This window comes from Argopecten irradians, chromosome 1 (genome assembly GCF_041381155.1).
Source record: "Argopecten irradians isolate NY chromosome 1, Ai_NY, whole genome shotgun sequence".
Taxonomy (NCBI): Eukaryota; Metazoa; Mollusca; class Bivalvia; order Pectinida; family Pectinidae; genus Argopecten; species Argopecten irradians.
Window position 1 is genome coordinate 41,823,437 of NC_091134.1, and position 25,603 is coordinate 41,849,039.

Sequence of the window (25,603 nt, forward strand, 5' to 3'; positions counted from 1 at the left end):
CGGCAAAGGTCGTGTATAGCAAAGTACAAAATGTACACATCCATTTTATAATTAAATCAATTAAATAGATATTATTGTTAGCTTTTACGGTGCACATATTAGGCAATGGCCTTTTATAGGGAATATGCAGATAAAAGTTCCATTTGTTAATAAAACTTATTCAACTTACAATAATACAACGTTTACTGGTCTATGCATGCTTGCTATAGTATAAAATGACAATGGATCCCCTGTTTGTTTCCAAACCGATTTAACTGACTCTTGTTTGAATGTTTTCGATACAGATAACAGACTGACCGATCGTGGAATAAGATTGCACTTCCCTTTTTATACCGCCTACCACCTCCTCCGATGTTTGAGACCATGCATGTGTAAATGTGAATGTGCACTTAGGTTTCGTTTGTCAAAGTATCTGTTACCATGGTAACCGCGTTACTTTACACAGGTTTCAAAATGTATCCGGACTACTCCTCCTGAGCAACTAGACTAATTTCACTTTCAATTTGTGAATTTGGTTATCATGGTAACTAGATCACTTCGGACAACTGCTAACAAAACTTTGCAGTCATGAGTAGATGTGCATGCATGTTTTCAATTGTCAAAATGTTGGTTGCCATGGTAACTAAGTCCATATGCATATTATAATAATATAAAATAATGCAATTATTATATATATTACATACAACATCATATTACTTTTAAACAAGCAAGACACCTCCGTCGGCTTTGTTCAAGTTTGTAAATCCGATTACATGCATTTTTGTGGTATTCAAAGTTAGCCACATCCGAATGCATGTTTCCGATATGCATGTTCGCGCATTAACTACAATAGCCATTTGTTTTTCTTACGGAGAGTAGCCTTTTAGCGTTTTACATCTGCAAAATGCGGTTTATAATACGTCCAAAAATCTAAGCACGTGATTTACAGTATCACAAACTACCTATAGAGATACTTCATTAATCTGGCACACATTTACACGTATATCGCGGCGGGGATACAGATATTAGGAACTCAATTATACAGTGCTTTTGCACAACGTGATCATGAATATATAGCGAGGGTTTCCAATCGGTGAAGGGTATATATTTAAACGTAAGGTACTAATAAAACAGTTAATTTTATGGCTTTTTATTCTTGAACTGTGGAGACATAAAAGTGTCGGGAAATATAAACGCGGGTACTAGTAGACAGTGTTCAGTCGACGCATTGGTGACGGGTATCTTTGTTTGTAGTTTGCAATGTTTACATCTTCAACAGAACGATTTGACTTTTCTAACATGGATGATTATCCAGGCGAAGGCAAACGTCCCCCACCTCGAACGGACGGATCAGTGTGTCACATTTCCATAGCCGCAGGCTTTATTCTTACTCTGCTTTCACTGGCTATTGCAGTTGGGGTGGGCATCATTGTCAACTTTGCAGGAAACAACAAGAATGTGACATGTTCCTGTCTATGTGAGCCGAGCCCACAAACGACCAACGCACCGGGGTATATACCAAGTGCCTGCAAGGCACTGGCACTCGAGGGAAACCAGGAAATATGTAGGTTTACAAGCATTGTTATTTGTCTAAATTTTTAGTGCTATATTGTGCGGTATTTTCTTAAAATGTACTCATTAATCAGGAAGGGCGCTATTAATATGTTAATCACTACCAAAACTTCCGTACATTTTGAGAATTTCAATACTTAAAATGCATGTGTTTTAATTTTACAGATACGTAATAAAGTGCTGAAAAAAAAAGATTTTTGGCATTAATGCAAAAAAAATTATTACAATTGCATCTTCAGTACAGTAAAATAGGTACATGTATATGGTCAGATCTTGAAGCCAAGGTGTGGTCTACAATTTCATTTCACACTTCTATAGTGTTACCGTATTAGTAATTGAAAAGTAATTTCTGCTGCTATGTTTCTATCTAAACATACACACGTAATACAAACAGGAATTTCACAGTGCTACAATGCTGCTGTATATAAGGCATCATACATGTTTGTCTGTCTACTTGAATAAATTTGACAGCTTAACTCATCAAACCGTATGGTTTTCAACAGTTTACTGAAGAACACATAGCATATCAGAATTTTAATCCAGTTATTGCACATGTAGCTATAATAATGAATATCATGTAATAGGGTGTCGCATGTGTCTTGGTATGAAGGTGTTATTTTGTATGCGAAGCAAATAGGCCATCAAAAGCTCTGAGCACTGTACATGTTGATACTCGAAGGGGAGCTTCCATCGCCATACCTCCATACGAAGACACGTTCGACCCCCTGATATAAGTAAATTACACAATCGATTATTTAATTAGAAACTACACTGACGTAAACTAAACCAGGGAAAATAGTTTAATGATATAATAACACTAATGCATAGTTTGTTATTTACACGAAAATAATATAAGATATATATATATATATAAAGGCAACATGAATAATCCTGTATGTAAACCTCTAGTAATATACTGTCTTATAAAGATAACAGAAATTAATCTGAAGTGTGATATGAAAAAAGGAAAAATGTTTACTTCCTATGTCTCCATAAATGACTAATGCTTACACACAAATTGTAATATAGACTTACATTTGTTCTTATATTAGGACATTATTACACATCCAGTTATACTTTGTTATACTTTATCGCTTACATTGTCATCGTATTATGTTTAGCATAACGAAAAGCAAGTGATCATGACGCATTCACGTGCTTTTAAATAGTTGAAATTTTATATAAATATGTTGTTAGAATGACAAAAATTCAAACACCGGTGTATCAGATAAATGATGATACATGTATCTCAGCCAGAATGAGAGAAATGGGGTTGTAAGGTCGACGGTTAGGTAGACTTTTATAATTATATGACCAGAGCATAACGATTGTCAATTTTAGCCCTTTTAAAAAAGGTTACTGCAGTGTAATTCATCACGGCCCAGATGACCACACACCCGGAAAAAATGAATGTTTCGATGAATAAAACTTTAGCGAAAATGCTCTTATACTCAATACTCTATATCTTACATACATATATCAGCAATACTTTATTTCAATATTTAGTCATATTATTGATACAATAATTAACCATACCTTTAATCACTATACGTTTCTGTCTTATCAGTCTGGACATAGACTAAGACGAAGAAATAGCCTGTTAAGGCCAATGGCCCGGCGGTATTATTTTATTAGATTTATACAACCGTATATGGCCGTGGGAACCAGCTTATCGACTATATAATGTCGTACTTGAAAGTGTGGTTTGCTGGATAAATATGATATTTAAGTGCCGTGCCAGGTCCTTAAATATTGACCATATACGATCATATACATTGTAAATACATCCGTCCCGTACTGTTCAACAGGATTTGAATAATACCTTGTCATATGTTGTATTCAAGTCTGGAAGTTTTTGGCATGAATTCGAATCTACAAGTTAGATTCTAAAATCGCTTTTCGGTTCATAACATTGTATGAAACATGAGTTTAATAATCATTAAAGTTAATTATGACAACATGGACGTCGTAAACAGTTCAAGATTTTTAAATTCCTGACCTTTTAGCATTAGTGTTTTTTAAGTGCCCGAATAGGATTATCATTGATATCAAGTATCAAAATAATATAAAAAGGAAAGGATAAAATTTTAGTTTACCACATTTTTCACTGAATAACAAGTTCCCAGAACTCTCATGGAGACAGGCGTTTTAAAATAATAAATAATAAATATGTATTATAGAAGCCGTCTGGCGCCACACCAAAAAATATATTTATTGTGTTCCCTCACAATAACATTGTGAGGCCACACAATACTATTGTGTTACCTCACAATCTTATTGTGAGGCCACACAATAATCATTGTGAGGGAACACAATCTTATTGTGAGGCCACACAATGTTATTGTGAGGCCACACAATCTTATTGTGAGGGAACACAATCTTATTGTGAGGGAACACAATATTATTGTGAGGGAACACAATCTTATTGTGAGGCCACACAATAATTATTGTGAGGGAACACAATATAATTGTGAGGTTCCCTCACAATGATATTGTGTTCCCTCACAGTAATCATTGTGTTCCCTCACAATGATATTGTGTGGCCTCACAATAATATTGTGTGGCCTCACATAAGATTGTGTGGCCTCACAATAATATTGTGTGGCTTGAAATAATAGATAAGAATACATGCTTTTATGTATTACATACTTTTTTCATTATCTTTAATATTAAATTACAATACAAAAATGTACGTGGACACATTGATCATACAGTAGGACGGCGTTGCTATGATATTTGAGAGCTACGTTTTATATATATGTATATTTTTTTTATTTATTATACCAGTTGTAAATCGGATTATTCGGATTCATATAATGATTTTTAGCAAAACGAGTTTTAACATGTGTTATATCTTTCCACAAACATCGTATGCTCTAAGCATGTTTAATGTTCATTCATTTTAAAATATTTTTTATCTTTTATTTCAATGTTCATTTTTATAGATTTTCCCCATAATGCGATAATAAATTAAGAAATCCGTTTTAAATCAACATCTCATGATCAGTGTACACCTTTATTGATTGTATTTATCACGTAATCCGACTTAAATATAGTGATATATGTAGGCTAGGATAAGTACATTTTATATACAGCTAATTCAAACACATACCCTTGAAGGACCAATATTCGTCAGGGTATTCAAATTTTCCGTATATCGACAAACCAAAAAGAAATAAAATGTACCAATTTTATCAGCACATATATATAATATTTTGTCTTACTTGTACAACAAAATGTCTATCAATTCGTTATTTATCTATCGCGATACGGAAAATTTCTACCTGCCGGTCGCTGGGTGATGGCCGACACAATAGGGACCTATTTTCGTCAAGAGGAGGGCGGGGGGGGGGCGTTTGTGAGATCGTGTTTAAGCTGAAAAATTTATTTTTGTTGCATCGGTTTTAAGTCTTTAAACCTCTTTGTCATGGAAAACACCTCTGTTTACATAGAATAACGTTATTTTTTCAACAGTAACGCACCCAAAATTTCGGGTAAGTTGAATCGCCAAAATAATTTGTAATAGCCCAAAATCTGGGCTATAAATCACATGATCTTCCGGTACTTTGTTGACATACTGCTGATCAGTGCACATGGACAGTCAAACGCTGACGGTAGGGTTTTAAAGTTTCATTTAAAATGGACTTAAGAAAATAATTGCGTTTTGGGGTATATTGCTACATCGTTTTTATAAAATCACTTGGTTTTAGCACACAATCTTTTTTAAACAAGACAAATCTTCCTTGATCAAATCTGCTTTGGCAGACAACACTCTTTATGAAATCACGCGATAGTTCATAAGATATAAGCAAAATTGAAAACATGACGAAAACAGGTCCTTGACGGATTTTCGGCACTTGACCATACGTATTTGGTAATTAGTAACTTTCAAGTGCTATTGCCGACTTTTATTATTTTGTTTTATTTTTGTTATGTTTAACCTTGAAATATATAATACTATTCGACATTTCTATATTTCCACAATATGCAGTGATTTTATCAATAAAGTCAACTATCTTGTCCAATGTTCAATCCACAGCGTACGCCGTATTAGTATGCCCCTTAACATCAAATGCTTGCGTATTTGAAGCTATGATGGCGTGGTGCTGCTATCGATATCATAGTGTTAGCTTACTGAACCAACCTGAACATGATTATTAGACAGTAGTGTTCTCGTAACAGGAGGCAAATCCATATGGATAAGCACTCAAAATGAACAAAAATGGTCCTTAAACACTTCATGTCAGGACACAAAATTTAAATAAACCACACTTTGTTACTGGTAAGGGTATAACTTTGTAGAGAGGTTATATTTTCATTTGCTGTGGTAGCAATATGACCTGGCCTCACGGTTTCATATCAATGCTATTTTCATGTATAACAGATACGCATGACAGATATTTAATAATAATTTTTACGAATCGTAGCATATATCGTACTGAAATCTGATATTCTATATCCGTTTCGAGCCCATAATATATCAACCATGATTTAAATATTAATATATTGGTGGTAACAAGAGCACATTATTTAGTGCAATAGCTATATGTTAGAAACCATTTTCTATTTGTGCTATTTTATTGCCCAGTATAATTAATATCTATATAATTCAAAAGTTTGAAAATATCAGTTCCAGGCATTCATCATACTTTTTTCACTGAATAACACGTTCACAGAACTCAGATGCTTCCGAAGTCAAACAGTAAATCAAAATATATGTGATAGTAAACATCATGTATAACCCGAAACATTGGTTTTGTAGAAATTTTCGGGTTTACTGTGAAACAGCAAATATATTAAACAACAAATTTTGTTTACGTGGTATTGTAACTATTGCTCCGTCGGCTAACAACGAGTATTCATATCCAAGAAATTATATCAAAGCTCTAAACCACGAAATGAAATACACGATCCCGGATATATCATGTTAAAAAGACAGTTTACGCAGGTTAATTCTTTTACATAACCAAGAAGCAAACTATGGCATAAATGTATTGTTCTACATTTCTTATGAAACATATACCATTAAATATTGACAAATTCCACGTCAATGTATAGTATTTTAATTGATACCGTTGTAATTACAAATCGTTGATCAATACGATTAAGCAGGTACAATATGTACGATGTACCCATACCCGAGCCAAAGTCACGCACGTTAAACTAATGAACTACATAACCACTGAGGAAGTGATAAAATGATTTTGAGGATAATTCACATAATAAGGTAAAAGCACTACTGTCAGAGCGATTTGTGCAGTTCTAGACAAAAGTTGCATTTCTCTACGAGCAAGGGACAGGGTTCGGCATACAAGATGTTCGACCACAATATGTAATGGCGGACAGCGAGCGAGTTTGAAATTTCACACGCATTTCCCCAACATGGGTTTTTCTGGCATATCACAGTAAAACCGACTGATCTAATTTCCATTAAAACTGGGTTTTTCCGATATATGTACAAATTTTAATGTTCACTTAGACTGAATTGTCCCTTTAAACAATATACATAGAAACATATTACGACAGCGTTGCCATGATGTATGACAGGTATATTCGTTTTATGTTTTTATTATATATGTTGTAAATTTGATGATTCTGATACTTATTCACGCGTTTTATGGTGATACAAGAATGTTTAGTTTTAACTTGTTAATGTACTTGACAGCCATACAAATATTCCCCCTGGCAGGTTGTGTAATGCTGGAGGTAAATATTTTATTTTACAAGTTTCTTTTTTTTTCTTTTTCGTGAGTGCAGTTAATGTTCATTCACATCAATATTTAAGACTTATAAGTCTCAATTAAAATATGTTTGGTATTTTTTTCAATATTTATTTTCCCGAACAGTTTGCGTATATTTAAAATACAGTCACATAAATATCTCAGTTGAAAACAAAAATATAATACCCTATAAGTCTCAGGTTGAATATTTCGTATTTTTCCAATTTATATATATATATATTCTCTAACAGTGTGCGTGCAATTAAAAGTCATTCACATCTCAGTGAAAATCATAAATATACATTGTAAATATCGGTAATCTAAGATAAGTGTATATGTGCAAGTGAACCTAGTTATTTTAGTCCGCATAATTATTTAGTCCAATACACCATTAAATTAACTTACTGTGTTCATCGTGACTACGTCTGTCACAATATATCCAATTACACTTAACTCGAATAATTGAATAACTCGAAATACAAGCATGGTCCCACCAATTTTCAGTCTTGATCGTATACAGTAGTGTATAACTTTACATGTACCACTCTATCAATGTATTCTTTATTTCTATATGTTACTATGCTAATGTTATGAACAGATAGACCACATTTTATGTTTTTATATACAATTATAGAGTATTTTGAAACATGGCATGTAAAAATGTATACAGCAAGAATATTAAATTATTCCATCTACAATTATGGTCATATGTGGATAACACTTACAATTTTTTTTTTCAATTTCATATTTTAATAGCTTAATCAATGTGGATGATGACCCTTACAAGTTTTTGTATTATTTATACAGCTAAGGTCGTATGATTGCGTGAAATTGTCATCGATATTACAGTGTTATCTCACAGAAACACACTGCACTTGATTTTAGATTCCAGCCTTATATAGACAAATGCTCACTCGAAAATGTTACGAAATTATGCTTAAGTTCTTCTAAAATAGAAAAAGCACATCCCGGGCCCAATGAAAGTGTGCGGATTTTAGAAGAGGAATATTATCATGTATATTAACAGAAGAGGATGTTACCCCATTTAGTCCAGAATGTACACACATACACACACACCCACACACACACTCTTACACATACAAAGCTTGAAATATGTGATGAAAATTACAATTTATTTTAGATTTTGTAAAAATGTCTAAACCAGTACACCGTGTTCTGTGATTGGCCTTCTTTATTATTTGTTTACTGCTATTTCTTCCGTTTGTGACGAGCGTATCAGCACTGTGGCACTAACCAATTTATAGATTGTCCCGAATTATTTCATTTGATGAAGACAGTACTGGTAATAGCATTCGGTTTACCGATACTGCCCGAAGATCTGTGTTTTTTCTTCGGGATCTCTACTTTATGCTTAGAATAATAAACCATCCTAAAACACAATAAATATTGATAAAAATCAAGTACGCAATTTGATTCAAGTAAATGTTTATGTCACCAGGTGGTCTCTGTCCGGATTCGACAGTAACGTCAACACATAGCACAACTAGCGCTGCACCAACGGATACCACGGAGGTCACAAAACCTACAGAGCCGCCTATTATAACTGATGACATCCGTTTGCCTGACAATATGAAACCATATCACTATGACATCACAATAAGACCAGAACTCTATAACGACAAGCCAGAGACGTTCACATTTAGCGGTAGGGTTGATATATTTATGAACTGTATCAAAGCAACAAAAAATATCACCGTCCACAGTGGTAGTCAAGTAATCACTCAGACTCCTTCAGTAAGGTTGGTTAACAACACCGGTGGTAGAGCTGATCCAGGAGTCATTGGTACGGCCAGAGATGATGCACGGCAATTTCTCATCATTATGCTTGACACGTATCTGACAATTGGAGAACAGTATTCATTGACTCTGCATTTCACTGCTAATTTAACTGACAATCTTATTGGATTGTATCTTAGCTCTTACTATAGCGAAGAAGCCAACGCCACCAAGTAAGTATTGGATAGCTCAGGGTTTCTTCCAATAATGTTAGACACATTTCAAAACAATTAATACAAAATTCAGAATATATTTCAAAATATTTGGACTTAACTACTAAATACAAGAATGGCAATTACATGTGGTAAAATACCGTTTTTCACAAATATAAAATTATATTTCAATATACCAGATAAATACAATGGGTTCTTTTTTATATTTGCGTTATTAACAATTATTTGTTAAAACGATAAAATATAGCAAACATACAATATTATACATTCGTAAGGGCAAGCTTCTAATAAAACAAAATTGAGTTAAAATTTGGTTAATATTTATTAATTTCACCTTTTATTTCTACCAGATACCTTGCCGTGACGCAGTTACAACATACCTACGCTAGGTTTACCTTCCCGTGTTTCGACGAGCCAGCGTTAAAAGCGAAGTTCGCCATCACACTGGAAAGAGAGCCTCAAATCTTCACTTTATCAAACATGCCTCTACTCAGATCGGATAACCTGTAAGCAAGATTAAAACTTTGTTTGTATGTCTCCAATAAAGATATTTACTAGACACTGCATTCTGCGTAGTATGCATATATTTTTCGAATTACAATGTATGTTCTATAAAGTTAAGATATCGCTTTTTGACAAAACATCATCATTTGCGTTCTAGCACCAAAACACCAAATCATTATATATGATCAGTTTAAGCTCGTCATAATAACATCTTACTTAGAGAATTAACACAAAGGCGTAAACTTGTTAAGATTTCTTAACCGTTTGATGTACCCAATACAAATATGTATTATTTTAAAGTGGTAGACTCATACCCACTATAGAAAATAATATATATGTGTATTGTGAACATCAAAAGGTTAAAAAATTGAATATGTACGCACTAAATTCATATATGTGCAAGTTTCAGCTATGCAGTATGAACTATGATTTTTATTTTAGCACCGACGGGTACATTGCCGACGTGTATGATACAACTGTAATAATGCCCACCTATTTGGTTGCCTTCGCGTTTTGTGACTTTCTGAATGTCACAAATAAAACTTCAAACAATGTGGAGGTATTGTCAATCTTCTATAAATTTTCAACTGACACTGTAGTATTTAAATGCAACAGTTATGAGTTAAGGTTTCATGCAACATTAACATGAATTCATTGATGTCGTTATTTTCAAAAAGACCATGTATACTAAACATTAACCGATACAAAAATCGATCACTTTCATGATTGATCGGTGCTGTTGATAGGTAAATCATAGCCAAAACAAAGTCAATCTAGAACAGTATTATTTCCGTAAGTAATAAGCTTGAAGAGTTCAAGTTTTGTTCTACATTAACTTCATTTCAATTTATTTTCTGCTTGCAATGTATAGATACATTATAGGTACTTTTCCCAATATATGTACATGTATATACTAAGTTAACAGTATCAAATACAAAAAAATTATAAGTAGCAATTGAGATTGGTCAAATTTAGATGTAAAATGAAAATTAGATGGTAAAACGAAACAATGAAAAAGATCAGAAACATTGAAATAGTCTGACTTCATATCGCAGAGAATTTTTTCATAAAGAAAAGAAATATCATGAGTTTTCGTCAATTATATAGAAGTTGCCCATATAGACTAATGTACATAACTACTTTTCTACGCTGGAAATATATTTTTTACACGAATTGTATTATGATTTAGTATTATTTTCCTAGTTCAGTGTGTTCTCACGACCAGAATATATCAACCAGACTACGTTTGCCTTAGAAGAGGGGATTAAAATGCTCGACGCTTTCGAGAACTACTTCAACATATCTTATACTCTACCAAAGCTGGGTAGGAGCTTTCGATAATAATTCCAATTTTATTTCACCGTTATCATTTTATTATTTCCCAAGATAACTTCATTCCTAACGTTTTGGGTTTTTTTTTTTTTCTTTTTAGAAAATTTGGTTTTTAAAGGACCACTACCTTTTTTTGTATTTAAAATGGGAATGTGAAATGAGATTGGTGATTGTGTAGAGTCGTAAAAATTATAAGCTTACCCTTAATGGGACTATAACTTTAGATTTCACCGTTGAAAAAAAGAAGCCAAGCGTTATCATGTTTCATAAAATTTTACTTTCCGCTCAATTACAAAATTTAAAAGTAAAATCAAAACTAATTTTTCAGGTCTCACCCAAAATTTAAAAAAAAACCACAGAAACTAAAACAACATGGCGGGATATCATTTGCTTCTGATAATTTTGCTTCTTTTAAAGAGTTATTTAAATTCTTTAGGCTCGGAATCCTGTACAAGTACTTCGTGCATGTACGCGTGGAAAATGTTGTTCTTACCAATAGTGGTAATTTGCGATTTTATTAAAACAAATAAACCGTTTAAAATTAACTAGCTTAAAATATTTTCAAATTGGAGATTCTACTTAACCGGTATATGTCAGGCCGATAATGAAACTTCTGCAGTTTAAATGACAAACCCGTACTTCAATAAATTATCCATTAAGGACCCCACTGTGTGTATTATGTGGTGACAATCGCGCAGTTTGCTGAAAAGAGAAAACAATGCTGATCATTCACAATCGATACTTTGTACACATTTTTTTTTAATGAAGCACCCTTGCTAACACATACGTATACATCGATATATATATGCGCTGTTATTATCCTTTGCACACACTATACAATATCATTTTATAGCAGACACGTGTGTTTGTTTTTACTTAGTTACCTCTTTCCGACAGATGTATGTGCACGTACCAGCTAGCGCGCATGCTTCTCCTGTCCACGAATGATAGGCAAACATTTTACCGACACTAAACATTAAAAACATTGCTAAATTGTCGGTAATATTTGTAATTGCGAGAAATGGTAAGTTTGAGGAGATGTAATAAGTTGCATAACGCTGGGCTTCTGTTTTCAACGGTAAATTCTAAAGTTATATTCCTTTTAATACTAAACTAATCCTCACATTCTGAACAATTTAATCAAAATCAATAAATACAAATTTCCACAACGCGGGTCGTTTTTTGTTTCCCGCTTTTTTTCTAATCACCGCTCTTTACTTGACTATAACTACGCCAGACGGCAAGACAGTGAAACAAATCTTCACTGTTATAATATATTACGCAGAAAATCTAGACCATTGATAAAAATTATTTTATGTTATTATTGTTTAAAAAAACTTTTTGTCTCGGAAAGGTAGTGGATCTTTAAAAAGGCGAAATACATGTATAACTTAATTATAAAACCAATGAAACTGACATAAAACATGACACAATTTTATTATTTATTAACACAAATATATTTAAATTGCATATGTACGGAATTTGAAATATATTTTACCTACTTAAGTTTCCACATTATTACATTGTAATTTGTAGCCTCTAAATATGCTTAAAAGCACATCGAAGGAAGACACTGTACAAACATATCCCCTTTCCTTACCAATTCTTACACATTATAACATTATTTACAAAGATAACATAGCACTACCGGATTTCTACTACGGAGCTATGGAGAACTGGGGCTTGGTGACGTACCGAGAAGCTTACCTACTGTATGAGCCGGGCATGACGACAACATCATACCTTATTTTCATTGCCGAAATCATCGCTCACGAGCTTGCTCATATGGTGAGCATGATTTTTTCATTAGAGATGTTTTCTTAGGAGTCAACATTTCTTTCGTGTTTTCTTAACGCATTATTTATATAATAAGACACAAATTCCAAGTCAATATTGCTGATGTTGATTTAAACAATACTTTGCTAATTTTCTGACATCATACTCACTACGGTTCTGAAAACATGCGTCAATACACCATGAAAATAGTGGCATATAAAAGTTCACCACATTCGGCATAACATGCATGGAACTGCAAATATGCTTATAATCGGTACGATACATAAAGTATGCAAACATTTTCTTATCAGAGATTTGTTTTCATTTCAGTGGTTTGGTAATATAGTGTCGCCAGTATGGTGGGACGATATTTGGCTTAATGAAGGATTCGCAACCTTTCTATCATATCTCGGGGTAGAAATGGTGCTCCCGGAGTGGAAAATGGAAAGTATTCTTAATCCAAAGTAAATAGACCAATATGACAGAAATGGTTAGTTTTAATAAAGCCAATGTAATTAAAAGTTGTTTCTTTATTTCATTTTGAGAAAAAGCAACATCATTGGGTTTTTTTATCAATCGGCACTTTCTACGCTTTAGACTCTTTTATATTGCATTGAAAAATCTGAAGAAAAAAATCATTACCTAACAATAGTTCTAAAAGCTTTATTTAGTTCCTAGTGCATAATATCATTCTAAATAAAGGTATAACTTTTTTTTCTTTAATAAGCATAGTTCATACAATATTGGGTTCAATTTTGCATTTGACAGATGGATCTGATAACGACCGACGTTATCCAGAGAGTGATGGACGTCGACAGCTACGAGTCGACTGTACCTATCTACCGTATGGCCTATACACCAAGACAGATTGGGGACTTATTTGACAGCATTACTTACTCAAAAGTAGGTCGTATCTTAAGGATGGTTTTCTGTCCACAAAATCCGAAAAAATATGAATATTTTAAAGCAATATGTGTACATGAATTTTGTTTGGTTTCATTTCGTTTGACACCTAATAAAAACATGAATTTCATATTTGCGTATTACAGAATTATCACTTCTTACGGGTAGGTATAAATTGTGACGTCATACATTTGCGAGAATAACGTCATTGTTTTAGAGATACCATGTTATTTTTGCACACAAACTATACGGAGGTAATCAACACCACCATGCAACAGGAGATAGCTGTGTACGCCGGCTGGTGGTTATATTCCAGTTTTTGATTGGTAAATCTAAAGCGATAAAAAGAAAATCACATTAAAACTTTAAACGATGTAACAATGTGTCAACATATGTTTGCGTACTGAAAATAGTGTGTCCTGCTCCATCAACTTTATCAGATTTTATTAAGCGAAATATATGTCAAATTGTCTCCCCGGATTACTATTCCGATTGAAAATTGGGATGTGACGCCAGAGTGACATGGCTTATTCTAGATGAATGGAAAATCCATCCATCTCATAGAATATAATGTAATTGAAAATTTATATATATTGTATTCTGTTGAATTCTGAAATATATGCCTGTACACAAGCTACATCTAAACAAACATTACATATGTTTTAGGGTGCGTCCGTGATCAGAATGATGTGGTTTTTCTTAGGAGAGGAGACATTCCGTCGTGGCTTGGAGGTAAGGGGAATCAGGAGTACAAGAACTATCATATTCTATACTAATGCAGTGACACGAAGGGAAGCAACTCTGATATATATGAATGACTGGCATATTAAGTGTATATCACATTTTCTTTACGTAATTATAAATTGAATTTCTGATTTCCATAGGGTTACTTAAAGGAGCAGATGTTTGGGAACGTCGCACATGACGATTTATGGGTGGCTTTACAGAAGGTAAGACATTTACTTATATGATTAAGTGCTTCGATAACTTCTTTAACGATGTCTAATTAGAAGTATGAAATTGTAAGACAATCAGCAAATATCCAAAACACGTGAGAATGAAATGACAACTCCTTAGAAATAATATTTAATGTGAAAATATAATATTTACTACTTTTGTTGATAAAATTTGATTATTGATATAAAGCATTGACGTCATCATGACGTCGCCGGCTTTAAGATATTAACAAGTTATAAAGACGTTATACATGCGCTGTGAAATGTTCCATACTTTGTATTATCCATGAATTGTGAATTATCTTATGGCCCAGTTCCCGACAAATTCATTAATGACTTGTGAGTACATTATGTACTATCAGAATAACAATATGCATTCACTTAACCAATTCCAGAGAACATTGATAATTTCATCATTCCAACATTTAAGCATTGATATCACTATATTTAACTTCATCGAGGTATGAAAGAAATTTTGTTTGCTAACTGTGTGAATCCTTAAACATTATACTGTCATGAAACATCTTCATAAATTCTAATTTTATTAACGTAACAGCAAGCACAGTTAGATGGGCGAACTGGTTTTGATGTGAAAACAGTAATGGATACGTGGATCAAACAAAAGAATTTCCCTGTTGTAAACGTAACCAGACACGGTAATCAGTTAAAACTAACACAACAACGTTTCCTTCTCGGAGCTACAAACACAACAGATTCAGAAGGGTATGTAAAAACAACAGATTCAGAAGGGTATTTAAAAACAACAGATTCAGAAGGGTATGTAAAAAAACAGATTCAGAAGTGTATGTGCCCATGGTTTGCCTTATATCACAATGTAAAACGCTGTTGAACCATTATTGTAGTTGATAAATATTAAAATATCAAAAAGAAGTCATTACTGTATATTGGGTAAAAATATAAAAGATACAAAAAAGAAAGATTTTCCATAATGAAATTGACAAATTTTACTTTGAGTAGGATAAGGCATTTTAACATTATAGCAAAGTTTAAGGCTAAATGACAAAGTCATTTAATTCAACAATCTTTATATACAAATATTTGGTACATGTATATTTGGCTGACGATCAGATCATGCAACAATTGATCGTTTGATTTATATTCAAGATACAGCTGGGAGATCCCATTTACTTACACTACACAGCAGAAGCTGGACTTTAATCAAACAACAAGTGATATCACTTGGATCAGGAAGGACTCTTCTGGTAAGACTTTACGTTTCTTGTATTTCAATGATATTTAAGATGTAAGTGATCATATGTGATACTTAATACATTCTAATAAAAATAATAATAGCATAGGCGCGTAAAGCTTGATATTATCTATAAGTGATAAACTACTAACCTAGTTCATAAGATAATACAATGTAAATAATATTACGAAAAAGTAATAACTTCGTTGGCAGGTGCTTTAAAGATCTATCTTTCTCTCAAGTACCCTATCAAAATGAAATATATTTGATGTGTAATTATTGTAAATTCATTAGTATTATTTTTTTTAATATTGTGTTATACTGTTTTATTATATCTTTAAACTCCCTACGCCTGCCAATGGCATAACATGCATTTCTCTCTCTCTTGTTTTCCACAGCATAATTGTTGAAACACGCTAACAGTTATATTATATCTTACAGAAACAACTATAGACTCTGTCACTCCTGATCAGGGCTGGGTTATCGGTAACATACGACAGTACGGATACTATCGGGTGAATTATGACACAGAAAACTGGCAAGCCATTGTTAGACAACTGATGAATGACCATACCGTAATTATATTTTAGTAAAAATAGCTTAATGTTTGTTCAATATCAGTACTACAACTGGCAGTAGAGAATTGAAGAATACCTGTCAGGCTGTTGACGATTCTGTTTGTTTTCTATTTCAGAAAATTCACGTTATAAACAGGGGTGTGTTAATTAGTGACTCATGGGCTCTAGCAAAGTAAGTGGCATAATTTATCTAAGTATTTGCTAGACAGAAAAATACACGCCTGACAAGAATAGTGATGTAGCACACAAATATGGCCACGGCACCACAACATATAACCATTATTGATTGTACTGACTGCAGTCTTTCAAGCAAGTCATTCGTTGAATTTCAATTTTGTAATTTTGAAAGGGTCAACTAATCATCCAATTCATCATTGTATAATACATAAATTATGATGTAATTTTGCATTTAATCATCTTAGATCCGGATATTTGTACCGTAATCATGCAGATGCTAACTCTATTCGTGAGTGGACAATAAATCTTATTCCAGATGTGAATGGTGTTTTCTTATGCCTTTAGGACGGATTTTTTAGTGTAATTGAGCTTCGTTTACATCATATCTTCAGTATTCGCGTCATTGAATGATCTTGTAAGTAAAAGGAGAACTGTGTATGGTTTAGGCCCCTTTTGTCCCCTATACCCATCAAAATTAATGTCAAGTGTGTGTATGCTGTTTCAGAGCAGGCCTAATCTCTATGGAGATTGCCTGGGATATGCTTATCTATCTCCGTAACGAGACTGAGTACATGCCTTGGGATAACGCAGACCGTGAACTAGATTACATCGATATGATGTTAACAGGAAGAGCCGCTTATGGAGACTTTGAAGTAAATACTATAGACCTAAAGTTTCAAATGTGATAAGTGTTCTATTAAAAAATCTAGTTTTGAAAAGTGACTAATTCACTTGCATTCATTAATCTTTTGAATCCTGTTAAAGATCTTTATATACAGTATCTGTATATATTTTTCATTTTAATTCATGACATTTTAGTCATAGAGTTGAATATATTGCCATGGATACTATTTAAAGACAGTGAATCAAATATGGAAACTGTTAATTTCATCTTTTCTTTCAAAGCGTTTTGTAGTTACACAAATTGAAGGTCGCTCACTCAATGTCCCGATCTACGATGACCGTCCAGTTCAACAAAGGTTAGTTTATTAGGCCAAATGTATCATGTTTTCAATTATTGTTTTAGTTTATATCAATTACATTCTCAATCATGATATCGAAATGTGGATATTAACTTTATAAACTTGAGAAAGCATTCACAATGTATACGTGTGCCTTTTCTGATTTTAAATAACCTTTGGAAATAAATATTTACCACAGCAAATCACAAAAACAAAACAAAAATAACCACTACTACTTCGTTATGGATCTAGGTGAATATATATAACTAAATTCGTGATCTATAGTATATTGTCGTATCACTATACAGTAGCAAATATATGCATGATATCAAATAAACAGCATGTGTAGATAGATAGATATATATGTATATCACTGTATATGTCTTTAAACACACATACCCATCATACTCATATCAGATCAATACAAAAGTGACATACAAAATGATTTGACAAGGCAATTAAGGTAGTGATAGCAAACAACACAAATGTTCATATTTGTTGTAACAAATTTAGAGACGACAGAATTCATTGCTAGCAGATACTGCAGTGTTTTCTGTATGACACATTTAGCTCTGTAAAACATTTATTCATTGTTGCATTGAGATTCGCAGGCACTTATCTTGTTTCACCAGTTCACATATTTTGCTAGGACCAATATATTTTTTTTCTATCCTTTGTCTAACAATACATTTGAGTGTTAAAATCATATTACGTTTTTATAAAATTTCTACAAACTAAAGATCTATAATCCTTATGAGTATATCTTCATTTAGTTTTGTTCAAATATGCACAGTTTCGACAAAATTGCATATTAAAAAAAATACATAAATAGACCACGTAAATGGGTTTGTCTAAAATTTGTCGATGTGGATAACCGAATCAATAGCAGGTAAATTTGACCGACACCATTGAGATTTTAGGAAGATATTCAGATTTAGTGAATGTTTGACAAGGTTGATCCTATTAAAGCAGGTTCTTCTTTCAAAAATAAGAAATACTACTTTAGTATAACTAAATACTCAATTCTGACGACTACACACACGTATTTGTACGCAAAAACTACAAAAGAGCGAAATATCAATAAATTGATAATACCCTCATATGCCACTTCAACGAGCTAATTTGTTGCTTTTCACGATTGAATATAAAAGAAAACATAACAATAGGACTTTAAAGGCAGGTTTTAAATTCAATTGACTCAATTGCTTTTTTGAACTTCTCAATATTACTTTCAGATCACTAAGCAGACTTATATTTAGCCTTGCCTGTAAACACCACGTGCCGGAGTGTATAGAACGATCTCTAGAAATGTTTGATGCTTGGAGGACTAATGGAACACTGTAAGAATGAATAACAATGGACCTCATGTCATAACTTATGTGGTAGTTATTAACCAAATAATATTTCTACAAGTGTAATGATAACAGGAAACATAGAACTTTTGCTATAGTTGTTATTACAACTCTTCAACTGCTGTTATTTAAAGAGGTCTTCGTGTTGAATGCATGCATCTCGTAAAATAATATTTCCTCAAACTACTTTTATATTGCTTTCTGCAACAAATATTGTGAATGTGCTTACCTATTTTTTATTTGTTTGAAATGTGTCAAAACATGTTTAAAGTCACACTATACGTAACTATCACTAAAAATGTCTAGATTCAACTCCGATATTGTTAGTATTTGCAGATGTAGTTGAAATTAAGTTATATCAAAGAATATTTATGGTGATTTCTACCATAATAGCAGTTGTGAAAGTCGATACTAGTGTAAACTGTTAAACATACCTCCATTTTAAACTGGTCGCCATAGAAGTTACGATTATTGCCGAACGGCATATTTCCATAAATTGAACTGATAAAATGCATTGTCATGTACTATCTGTAATTTTGCAATAAGTTATAGATCATTCTCAATATCTATCCGTGATACTACCCTAATATATAATAGCAATTGTACGAACATATATGACACAACTGTATGTATGGTGGAGTTGTGGGGGATGCCATACTAAATGCTAGGACGTAAAACAAAATAATACAAACTTACTGTTTTCATTTAAGTTATATGTGACTTGGTGAAAATTTTGACAGGTTAATTTTTTCAGTAATCTTTTGAAAACCATAAGGTTTGATTAATTAAGCTGTGAAAATCATTGATATGGACATGTATAAGGCCTTATAAACATTACTTAGTACATAAAATTTATGCATCGTAAAATTCCTACTTTTTCCGACTTATACATGTTCAGAATCAAACAAACCTGCAGAAAAAACGTTGAAATTAATAATAATTCTTAAAATGTATACAAAAAATTAGCTTCAGGATTTGACTGTATGTATTCAATTCACTACACTGTAGAAGTATTGATATTCTCAAAATGTTGGTAACTTTTGGTGGTGAATAACATATCAAAAGCTCTCATTGATTCATAAATATGAAAAATATGGCACATATAACTTTAACAACCAAAGTCATTCTAAACAACAGCATCCCTCCAGACATTAAGGGGACAGTGATGTGTACGGCGGTCCGGGAAGGAGGGGAGACAGAGTGGGACTATCTGTACAGTCGGTACCTAAACGGCCCCGTATCCGAGACAGGTCTAGCTTTGGCCGCTCTTGGATGCTCTTCTAGGCCATGGATCATCAACAGGTATTCCTAGCGTTCAGATTTAGGAAATATATCATAAATGTATTGTTCTACATTTGCATTTTAAGGAGTTATCTACTCTTGTAGATAGTTGTATGTATTGATGGTTACGCCATGTCTTTATGACATAATGCCGTTAATTTTTCACTGGAAAACTACTGGCTTCAAAAGCGATACCTATCCGCGCGGGCAGATAGTTATGTAATATGCAATAACGGAAAAACTACAAAAGAAGACGAATGGAAAAGTAGAGAAACACAACAGGATCCTTAATGGATTTGTATATTGCCAATATACGACGAAAAGCGTTATATCCTTAATTGTTTTTATTAGTTGTGTTGATTTTACAGAAAGTATTGTTGATCAATTTATCATAACATAAACGATGCTCCACAGCCGACAGAGCATAAATGATATTCATCTTTGAAAATAATTGGTGTTTAATAGTGTATATACATGTATTTGCCTAATTAACACAAAAAAATAACATAACATAATTTATTTCGCCTTTGGTGCATGCGCAATCATTACTTAATTCATTCCATATAGGATATAGTGCAAAGGAATTTTTTCCGAATGCAATTAATTATTTTTCATATTTTTAACTCAAAGTAAAATTAGAAGCTCAAACTTTTTAATGGTGGTAAAGTAAGTAACTTTTGTAACTGAAGAAAAAAATCGTCTGCTCCTGATTTTGATGGTGAAAAAATACTATTTGTCAGCGGTGGAGCTTCTTTAAGTTTTATATATAGTATCCATGTTAGTCATGACGAATCATTCATTAACGATTTTTGCTGTATTATAATACAAAATAATAATTTTAATTTTATACAGAATTTAGCCAACGAGTGAGCTTAGTAGGCTTGTTTTTTACATAGACAGCAGTAACGTTAACACATCTGTTCATTTGTGCCGAGAGCTTCTGTAGTGGTCATATTATTTAAAGTCACCCCAAGAATAGGATTGAACAGGCTCCGCATTGATTGTTTCTTTAAGTCAGAAAATTTCCGTTCACCTTTATTATATAAAAAAATTGCAGATATTTGGAATATTCGCTTCAGTCGGATAAGATCCGAAAACAAGACACTAGGAATGCAATATTATCTGTGTTACGTAATCCAGTGGCGTTCTATATGGGCTGGAAGTTCCTAATGATGAACTGGAGACAGATGACTCTGGAGTAAGTATTCAGGATTTTCTTGTTATTCCTCTGCTGAGGTAACTGCTTCTTACTAAAAAAAATATTTTTCATTTGTGAATACATTGCATATGTTTTGAAAGTCCTATATAGGGGAAAGTAGGTGGTCGATTATTTTTTTCAAAATTGTTCAATGTCTATTTGTAAAACGTCAATCTTAAACAACCTCAGCTCATGTAGTTTTGTCAAGCCCTTGTGTATTTGTCTAGATCTGTTTTATAATTTTACGACAATGTTGAATTATATTTTCTCTGTCATGTAGGTGTTCAATTGTTTAGAAACCTTTGGTTTTGTATAGTAAATTGATGTAAATAACCCATTAAACATATTTCACAAGCACTTACATGCACCTATATATAGTCACTTGTAGATTACAGGTCCTAAATGTTATTCGCAATACCTTGTAATACCTTGCTCATAATTGAACAATTTGCAGTCGTTTAAGTTATCTTTTCGTTAAAGTTTATATAGTCTGTTGAGATTAGGAGTACACACGACTGCCAATATAAACTATTGAACTTTATCGCAGTTTTAAACCTTTTCGTCAAGTAAATTGTGACTTCGCTTTGTTTTCTAAAGTAATGCGGTTGACGGAAACCACCTGAATGACATCATCCGAGTAGCCACTCAAGGCATGTATACAGACTTCGAGCTAAGTCAGGTAAGCGTCTCGTACAACTTCACCAGAAGTCACGACAAGAATTGAATTTTTCGTCATCAATAATTTTTTTGGAAATACGATGCACTTTAATTATTTAGCTGCATAATGTTTATGATATTTTATTTTCTTTATTTACTAGCTATATTTGTACATGCTTATAGAGACCAACCAACTAATGTTTTGTCATAGACCAAGTTTTGTAATTGTAAAGTATTTGGTATTGTGTTCTATATTCTAGGTTCTCTTGTAACACAAGATATTTAAAATAAGATGGGGTTGTTCAGCTGAAACTATAGCCAGGGTAGTCAATTTGAAATGAAGTGATATTTGCACTATACAATCCAGAAATTTCAATGTTTTACCTTTTCATTATCAAAATTGATAATATCAACCTAATTTTCAATCTGGATTTCCATATTCATATCATTGCTACCCAGGGATAGTTATCTGTCAGAAGCATTTTATGTCATCTGACGTCGTGCGCCATTTGCCGTGCGTAAACTTTTCATTCAAACGACTTCTTCTCAATAACCGAAAGGTCAGGGAGACTGATATTTGGCCTGTAGCATGCTAGGATGAAGGGCTATCGAGTTTGTTCAAATGAATGACCTTGACCTTCATTCAAGGTCACAGGGATCAAAAGGGCTTAAATCAATAAACGACTTCTACTTAAGACCCATAAGGCACAGGGTACTGATATTGGGCCTGCAGCATGCTGGGATGAAGGGCTACCATTAGTTTGTTCAAATAAATGACTTTGACCTTCATTCAAGATTACAGGGATCAAAATGGCTTAAATCTTTAAATGACTTCTTGTGAATAACTAAGAGGCCTAAAGACCCGATATTGGGTCTGTGACATGCTTGGATGAAGGGATACCAAATTTGTTCAAATGAATAAACTCGATCTTTAATCAAAGTCACAGGGGTCAAATAGGCTAAAATCTTAAAACGACTATGTTGTATTATGCTAATAATTAGATGACCGTTAAGGCCCATAGGCCTCTTGTTACTTTTGAAATTCATGATTACCCAGCCAACTGGGTCATAATTATATCTGGGGCTCAACCATACACAGGGGCCATTTCGGAGTTTATTTTATAATTTAGTTAGTCGTTTCCTATAATGTGATTTTATCTCTTATTTAGACAGGTACATTTGTGATATTCTATGCCTCATATAATTTTATTATACTATTTTTCGTATAAATATCGAGGAAGTCAATTGTAATATAATCTACTGATAAAGAATTACGCTTATATTTCGTATTATTTCAGGAAAATGTTATGATGAATAATTCAAAATATTATTCAAATTGATACTAAACCATTTCAACGTCAATATTTTGACCTTCGTGTCGACATAGTTCGTGTCTTTCCTGTCTGTCATAACTATAGATGAATGAGTAGAAACAAAGAAGGAATTAACTTATACCACCATCAATGCTCTTTATAAACCAATACTTTAGGAATCATGTTGTTTTAGTTCCATTCGGTTTTAGATGATGTTTGCCATTAATATTGCCAGCGATTTACACATGAACGAGCTAGGTTGGTGGTTCTATTCTAATAACAAACAATTTACGCATTTTGAATATGTCATTTTATAATATCTAAATAAGGATTTTTTTCTTTTTGTGTGTTTCTTTTCTCCCTTCTTTCAATCCTTTTTATCTACAATGTTCCATTTGCCCTTAATTTGGTTTGAATTATGTCTATATTTTACCCATTTACAATGCGTTTAGGTAATGCACTTGAAGAACAACATACATCCCCAGGAGGTTGAACTGAGTGGATTCGACAGGGCGATCGACAGGATCATGGTCAACATGGAGTGGGAGGAACAGAACTACCCATTCGTTGAGGAATGGCTGAAGACAAATGTGGGACATACCGCCTAGACTATCGGATAAATATGTTAAAACACTTTATTTCGGTGATATCTAGAGACCAACTGATTATTTCGAAATGGAATTAACATTTTACTATCAATAGTTCTATTTCAGTGGCACCACAATTGATTGCCAAAGACGTTGTTTTCCTTAAATCAAGTATATAGATTGTGTTTCCTGGAACGAAGTGCTGCTTAGTTGTACATACATCTGGAAACACAACGTATTTATAAAAAAACATATCTTAATTCATCAAACGGTATACTTAGTATTATTCCATTCTTACAAATAAATATGTCTGCATATATTGCACAAAAACTCATTTTCGCGTCCACATCATTTAAAAAATTGTCCATATGAATAAATGCATTGCATATCCAAGGGCTTATCTCTAAACTGGTTGATCAGAAACCATAAATATTTTGATTACGATTCATATAGACCTAAACGTCAGACATTTTCTTCTTTCGATTATTCGTCATTAAAATGTGTAATCAACTTCTTGCCATTAAATCGAGTATCATAATTCAGAAGTATTGTCTTTAATTATATGCTGTGTCGAATCATCAAAACTGCATCGGGGATATTTGTATATCATCATACAAGATGATATCTTCCATCAATGACAGTACATGAACAATATATGAACAAAATTAATATATATATATATATATACTTACTGTACACACAGATGATATTGAAATGTGACTAGGCAAGAACTATCATTTTATTTTATTCATTCTTTATTTTGTTCTGTTTAGGTTTCAGTGAAATGCAGACTGATAGGATATCCCCCTTGAGGGTAGGAAAGAAAATTCTCCCATACTTGACAGGGTTATCCCGGGGTTGCCAGGGAAAAGATAACTCTGTCTTTTACCGGGGTAGGGAAAAGACAGCTTACACGCGCTAGACATGTACAGTGACGTCATCAATACATGCGGCGACCATTTTTACGCACAACGATGTTCTTCACCATTTCTCGTTAAAGCAGGGAGAAAATGAATCAAAAATGTGGCTGTAGGTGGACAGGGATATCTCAACCCTCGTGAAAGTTTTTGACCATCACCATTCGCCAAGCCTCGGGTTGACCAGTCAATAGAATGAAAGATTTGGCATTTCAACCCGGGGCATGCATATATGCCTACGGCCAAAATCTTTCACGAGGGTTGAAATATCCCTGTCCACTTGACAGACCCATATATGTTTGATTCTTTTTCTCCCATACTTATTTGAAAATATATGAAAATCCTGTTGCTTTCCAGCTTTTCCATCGCGTCATGATCACAGGAACGTCGAAATGGGACAAAATTGATGACTTCATCGTGGCTACGCCGCGGATCAATCTCTCCTAGGGTGCATTGCGGTCTCTACAATTTCACAAATTGCATTTGGGGACCGCTATGAACTCTGCCTCAACCCGAGGCTTTCATACGACATATTCGTAGTCGAATTCATCTTTACCTGGGAAATGTGTAGAAAAATAAACAGCGAGTGATGGAATCAATTATTTTTAGGATGTTAATCACTCACGTACATACATATATATGTATGTCTAAGCTGGAAT

General features: G+C 33.2%; 1 protein-coding gene across 1 annotated transcript; it reads left to right on the forward strand.

Moving 5' to 3' along the window:
* The first annotated feature begins 930 nt into the window (after nt 1-930).
* Nucleotides 931-24,572, forward strand: LOC138328327 (aminopeptidase N-like). The gene is made up of 21 exons (XM_069275088.1): nt 931-1,543; nt 8,731-9,241; nt 9,592-9,747; nt 10,187-10,304; nt 10,949-11,069; nt 12,711-12,865; nt 13,184-13,296; nt 13,621-13,756; nt 14,423-14,488; nt 14,641-14,706; nt 15,269-15,435; nt 15,838-15,935; nt 16,364-16,497; nt 16,617-16,672; nt 17,183-17,330; nt 17,584-17,657; nt 18,875-18,979; nt 20,129-20,293; nt 21,330-21,470; nt 22,068-22,149; nt 23,893-24,572. Exons 1-21 carry the CDS (start codon nt 1,240-1,242, stop codon nt 24,046-24,048), a joined length of 3,072 nt encoding a protein of 1,023 aa, XP_069131189.1. The 5' UTR covers nt 931-1,239; the 3' UTR covers nt 24,049-24,572.
* Nucleotides 24,573-25,603: the final 1,031 nt, after the last annotated feature.

Bases quoted from the DNA above. Each gene is read 5' to 3' on its own strand.
- LOC138328327 (XM_069275088.1), top strand. From the start codon at position 1,240: ATGTTTACATCTTCAACAGAACGATTTGACTTTTCTAACATGGATGAT. The intron at 10,305-10,948 runs GTATTGTCAATC...TTATTTTCCTAG, and splicing joins AAACTTCAAACAATGTGGAG to TTCAGTGTGTTCTCACGACC. The intron at 12,866-13,183 runs GTGAGCATGATT...TTTTCATTTCAG, and splicing joins CTCACGAGCTTGCTCATATG to TGGTTTGGTAATATAGTGTC.